General features: G+C 39.4%; 1 protein-coding gene across 1 annotated transcript; it reads right to left on the bottom strand.

Moving 5' to 3' along the window:
• Window positions 1–635: 635 nt before the first annotated feature.
• On the bottom strand, window positions 636–3245 carry LOC114556155 (CAP-Gly domain-containing linker protein 1-like). Its single transcript, XM_028579026.1, has 2 exons — window positions 2970–3245; window positions 636–2623 (listed from the first exon to the last, which is right to left on the bottom strand). The coding sequence occupies exons 1-2, from the start codon at window positions 3207–3209 to the stop codon at window positions 815–817; spliced, it is 2049 nt and encodes a 682-aa protein (XP_028434827.1). The 5' UTR covers window positions 3210–3245; the 3' UTR covers window positions 636–814.
• Between the last annotated feature and the right edge of the window lie 3467 nt (window positions 3246–6712).

Raw genomic sequence — 6712 nt, 5'->3', positions numbered from 1 at the left:
TTTAAACAATCATCAAGATTTACGTTGTGCCATGTGCAACTGAACTAAAAGGAAGATCAGGCATAAGTTCAAGAGATTCAAGGTTTATTCTTAAAATTGGAAACAGGAGAAAAATCCTGTATGTAATATAATAAAACTCTCCAGAAAAGCAACGAAAAGGGCCTTGTGGTGAGATTGTTGGAACTATTGTTTATTAAACACATTTTTTATGACATTGCTTACATTAGTAGTACTGCACACACACAAAGAATATCACATTCAAAGGAAGGTGTGCTGCATCAGACTGAGGTCTGTCTGTAAAGCCGATTAAGTCTCTTGAGTAAGTGTTAAAAGAATTAAAAAACAAACTTCCCATCTCCTGTCACCTGGATTGAGAGTCTTCACGTTCCAGTCATACAGCCCAGTACAAATCACAAAATTACAACCTGTACATCACACGACACCCTCTGTCCTTTGACCCTTGACTCGGATCAGGAAAAACTCCCACAAAAAATTATTCTCTGCATTTAACCCATCCCTCAAGGGAGCAGTGGGCAGCCAATCACAGCGCCCGGGGACCAACTCCAGATCTGAGCCAGTGCCTTGATCAAGGGCACTGACTGGAGAACATAGTACATGTTTTTGATAGTGGGGGAAACCGGAGCACCCGGAGAAAACATGGGGAGAACATGCAAACTCAACACAGAAATGCATGTTCTAGGTTCAAATCCAGGTCGTTTCGGGAACGACCTGGATTTGAACCTGTAACCACTGTAATATTGGTACTTTTACTTAAGTTACACCACTGGAAATAGATGTCGTGTATACCAAAACATTAGGGTTTTACTGCGAACAGAGGTGGGCTGAATTCTGGTCGTGGGTTACCTTGTGCATAGCTGAGCCTCTCATATCTGATTTGGAGGGCACTGTGAGTTTTAAGCAGCTCACAATAGTCAGAATTAATGTCACTGTGCCTCCTTCCCAGATGTGTGTATTCTCGTTGCAGATGTTGTAGAGCCTTTGCGCTCTCATCCAGGGCAGTTTTCTGCTGGTTGAGTCTGAGCTCAGTGTCACTGACGTGTCTGTACTGATAGTTTGACTGTTGTTCCTGAAGCCTGGCGTAGCTGTCGTGAGCTTTCTGCAGAGCCACGGCCAACTTCTGCTTCTCCTCCATTGTTTCAATCTGCTTTGTCAAAGCCTCTTTGAGTTCCACGCGGTGCTTCTCACATCTGGTCCATACTTTTTCAAGAGCAGAGGTGAGCTGATCAACTCTTTGCTGTAACTCCGGGTTTTGTTTCTGGTCCTGTTTTAAGGCATCTTCAAGTTCTGCCTGTCTCGCTTTGCTGTCTGACAGCTGCTCTTTGAACCCATCTACCATGAACTGGAGCTTAGTGATGGTCAACTTATTCTCAGAGATGATATCATTATTCTTTAACATCATCTCTTCATGGCGCTCAGAGAGAGAGCAGAATTTAGATCTTATTCTGTCATATTCTGTCTCCATAACGTTGAATTTAGCCCTAACGTCTGCATTCTCCATCCTCAAAGTCTGCATGTCGTACATCAGACGGTCTGAGGTCGCAGATGCTTCTCTCAGCTGGTTGCTGGGGCTTGCAAGAGGTTCAACTGCAGCCTGCTTTACTAAAACCAACTGCTCATAGCGCTTCTTCTCGTTTTTGACAAGCAACCTTAAGAATCTTTCAGCAGTCTGGCTCTTTTCTAAAGCCAGACTCTTCTCAGAGAGCTCCTTCTCTAGGATCTGGATCTTGTTATATGCTGTCGAGAAGCAAACTTTCTCCGTCTTAATGGCCTTCTCAAGTCTGCTGCAAGCTTCTCTGGCTTCCTGAAGATGTTTATGATGAAGCTGCCGCTCATTTACAGCAGCCTCAAGTTCACCTTGCAGCCCTTTTTTTTCAGAAGCGAGTTGTTGGTTCTCATGAGTCAGATGGTCTAGTTCTTCTGCTTCCTTCTGCTGCTGGGAGACAGCGGCTTCATAATTCCTCTGGAGGGACCATTTTTTAGTTTGTTCCTCTTTGAGATCTGAGGCGCACTGGTTCACTTTCTGCTGCAGTGAGGAAACCATGTTGTCCTTGGATTCAATATTGCTTTGAAGATTCTGAAGATTGAGATGCAGGTATTGAATTTGATTGTCTTTTTCTAGACTTTCATCATACTGCTCAATGATGCGATCCTTTAGTGCCTTGATTTCGGCACAATTCACCTGATCACGCTGTGCGATTTCTTTTTCTTGCTGACAAGAAGACGCCTCCAGATCCTTCTGGAGCTTCTCAATCACGTTCTTGTCCTCTTCGAGCTCAGCAGCCATTCCGGTGATTGTGGATTTCAGCTTTGCTTTTCTCCGCTGCTGCTCTCTCTGTGACTTCTTGAGATCAGCCACCTGTGCCTTCATGTGCTCCATATCAACTCGAAGACGGTTTTTCTCAGCTTGCTCCTTCCTCAGAGCCTTGGCAAGAGCGTCTTTTTCTTTTCGCTCCTGCTTCAGGGCTCCTTTGTGTTGAGCTTTGGATGTTTTTTCCTTCCTCAAAGCCTCTTCAAGAGCAGCTTTGGCTCTTTTCTCTTTTTCTAGAGCTTTGTGAAGACCAGCTAATTTCTCAGATCTCTCAGATATCTCAGATTCCTCTGTCTGTAAAACATTAAACAAATTAAAAAAAATGGATATTTGTAGTACATGTGCAGTCTTTTTAATTAAGATGTTCTCTCTTGAACAATGTGTTTAGAAACTAAACGATCAAGAGGTTTATCCACTAACATATTTAATTTACTTATATGCTTGTGCAGCTGTACACAATTAACACAATTGTGGTATAATAATCATGAACAGATGTGTGTTTTTGAATATTTTTCTACTATACATACATTATGTATATTTACTCCTTATATGTTACTTTTTGCAGATCCCATCACGTTAAGATGTGTGTGTGTGTGTGTGTGTATGTGTGTGTTTGTGTGTGTGTAATTTTATTTCTTACCTCTGCGAAGGAACTGTAGGAGTAGTCTTCTCTGTTGTAGACAGAGGGCTGATCCTGAACCTCCTTCATAATATCTACCTCTGCATACTCCTGAAACTCCACTATTTTCTCATCAACTTCCTCTGTTAACTCCTCAATCTCCCCCTCAATCTCCTCCTCAATCTCTTCCTCAATCTCCTCTTCGATGTCTTCAACAGACATATCCTCACGGGGAGGATTACTACCGAACCATAAAGCCATATCCTGAAGATGTCCTCTCTTAATGCCAGCAGTGTGTCTAACTTGTAGTCAACAGGTGAATTGTGACTAACAAAGCAGAGAATCATGATGATGTGTTCGGATTCTACTGAACCATTCTACATTCCACTTTAGAGGGCCAGTTCACCCACATTCCAAAAAAGAGAGAGGATTCTTTGGTATATTCAGGTATAAAGCCATGCCTGTAGTTTTAGTTTGATTTGGCCAGGCACATGCAATTAAACCAACTGCAGTAGTAGAGACCAAACCCTTCAAGTCATCTGCCTTGCCCTAAATCCTCGTAGGCTTTCCCATAGTGGAACTCCTGCATGGAGGTCTTGGTCTTATATTGGACTGTAAAATATGATTAATAGAAGACTTGACAAATTAAAGCATAACTTTTTGATATTAATGAACGTCCGTTATATTCAAGCCATTGCCAAATGAGTTGCTACAAAGCTAATTAAGAGTATCAGCTTCACACAACTCTCTCTGTATTTCTCAGTATGACTATGTTCAGAACTTTGTGTCGTACGGTGACTTTCCCGCGCAGAAAATCTAGTGAAGATAATTACCTCTTCTGAAGAGTCCATCATGTTTTTTTTAATCCTCCGTGTCCTCCTTGGCTACTAGCAACTGGGTGGAGGAGGGGTGGGGGCTGTGCGCAATCACAGAAGGCTTGTATCATGTGGACGCGCCGACAGTTTTGTTGTCATTGCTTAGAATTCCTCATGGGGGAGACAGAAACTACACACTAATGCAATAACAAGTTGCCAAGTTTTGGTTAATAAGTAGCTGAATTCACACATGAAATTAACAAGATAGATTTGAATCAGGGATTTAAGAGGGCTTTCAATTTGCATTTATTTTTAGAATTTCTTTTTACCATGTACCAACTTATTATACTTTTTTGTTTTGGATAATTTCTGCTTTTGGAGTGTTTTCAGTTGCTTTATAATTTATTTAATAAAAATGTAATACAGAGACTTGCACACCTGCACTTTAGTAGAAATGCAATTTATTTGTTTTTTTGTCTTCTTTTGCACAGGGTAGAAATGTTTTAATCTATTTTAAAATGTGTAAAAGGTAACATTGATTCTATATAAGATGTTATTTTACGTTTAGTAAAAATAACATCCTATATAGAATTTAGTTAATTGTTTTGAATCACTCTTTGTAGAGTAAACAGCCTTTTCACAGCAGACATTTTGACTTGTCATAGTATAGGTATTACTAATCACAACATTTTTGCTGAATCCTTTCTATTCAAATACCCCAGTGAGGCAAGACAGTGTAACAGGGGCCAGGATGTATATTACCAGGAGCCTAAGACTGAAGCAGCTATATGGAATTCAGCCATCATTCATTTTATTATTGTCACCTGTGATTTTCTTACTGTGACATGTCAAAATGTCTTCATTAGGCCAAGAAACACAGGCTGGAAATATTGTTTTTGTTGCTATAGCAGCTGAAATGTTCACCTGGGCACAAACTAGACATCTAGACAATCTTAAAACATTTAACCCACAGAGGTCAGTATAACCATACTTTTCTGACATTACCATTTCAGTTACACATGCCATATAAATAAATAATTTACCATGGAGTAAAAATGAACCTTACCCAGTATAACCTTGGTGTAATTAAGTTAGATGTGTCTTTACAAAAATGTAGGGACGGTAGTAAATTCTAATCTCGTTATTTATAGTTAGTTATTATCATCCTTTTGTTTGAATACTAATAATGAATTCACTAATTTACCAAAGTTACATGAATGGTTACTGATGCAATCTACACACAAATTAATTTAAGTTTTATCTGTTGTTCCTTACTGCAGAGATCTTTAACAGGGGGTCCCGGACCCCTAGGGCAGCCTCAAAGTTGCTGCAGGGGGGCCATACAATGAAAATACATTGACATGAATCCAAAATATTATTTGTAAAGATAAATCTTTTTTAAATTTACACACAAACATTGATGATAGGCTTACTGGCCTATAGGTAAGGTAGCCATAAGGTAGCCATCCACAGATACAGTTAAGCTTAAGGATTCCACATTTTAACATGAAAATATGATGAATAAATATATGAACATGTCGACAATTATGAATTAAATAGCTTAGTATTGTATGCACCATTAAACAGGTATGTGTAAAGGCTTTAGGCAGCCCCACATGTTATTGTAGGCCCAGTTTAATATGCAATTCAGTTTTATACAATTTATATATAGGGGTCCCTGCTCTCTTTTTCACCTGAGGGGTCCTTGGCCTAAATGTTGAAGACCCTTGCCTTACAGTGTGTTCAGTGCACATCCACTCAGTGCACATTAACAACAAGGTGTAAACACAAAATGTACACATGCAGCCCACATCACAGCAAAACTACAGTAGTGTGTGATCCCTTTTCTCATACATACTACAAGGTGAAACACCACCAACGTCTGCATCTGCATCCACTATCCGTCAGTTAGTGTTAAAATTCAAATACACACATCACATTTAGTCATTTTGTATTGTGACTGTAGGTTTTTCTTAATTCAAATTGAATGTGTTAAAACTAATGTAACAATTTAAAAAATGTAACTAGACAGATTGTGCAGCCATGTGCTGCTGGGGAGCGTGTCTATGTTCCCAGGGTCCTATGGTCTCTAGCTCAATATCAATATTAAGAGGACCTTTCAAATGGTTCAATGTTTTCAGCAATGTTTTTCCTATAGGTCAAATGTTTAATTCATGTTTCCCTGGTTCCCTGGATTGTATTTTATTTTTTTGTCTCACTCCTTTTGCTGCTATAGGTTTGTATGTTTCAAGAAAACAGCTATATTCAGTGTTGCTGGCTGAGTTTTGTTACCTGCTTGCATGGCTACATGTATTGAATGTGTTTCACTTTGTGCTAAAGCTTGAAAAGTGTTATATGATACAACAATTATTTTTATCTATTTATATTTAAATAAGATTGAAGTCAAAATGGCTGTATTAACAAATATACACGTACAAGAGGGGGGAATACAAAACATTTTCAGAACCAATTTTAGCTTCAATATTATTACTGTTAAGATAGCCCTTACCAGTATCACGTACAATGTTGAAATATCAAGAGACACACATGCTGAACATAGGACCCTGTTGGAAGTATCCCTGCAGCTGTACTGTAAGCACAGCACTGCATGTGTTAAATGCTAATTTCAGCCTGCTAACAGGCTCACAATGAAGATGCTAACATGCTTATGTAAAGCAGGCATAACGTTCACCATCTTCTTTTAGTGTGTTGGCATGTTAGCATGCTAACATTTGAAAATTAGCACAACTATAGTTGAGACATTAGACAAAAAAACAAATGTCACTATAGACAGTGGGATTAATCCCCTGGGGATCATGAAAAAAAACAAGAACACACACACACACACACACACACACACACACACACACACACACACACACACACACACACACACACACACACACACACACAGGTTTTGTTGGTTTGTCTGTTTTGGCCATTTCAATC

This window comes from Perca flavescens, chromosome 5 (assembly GCF_004354835.1).
Source record: "Perca flavescens isolate YP-PL-M2 chromosome 5, PFLA_1.0, whole genome shotgun sequence".
In the NCBI taxonomy this organism is placed as follows: domain Eukaryota; kingdom Metazoa; phylum Chordata; class Actinopteri; order Perciformes; family Percidae; genus Perca; species Perca flavescens.
The sequence above is the reverse complement of the archived record's forward strand: the minus strand, read 5'-3'. Positions and strand labels throughout refer to the sequence as shown.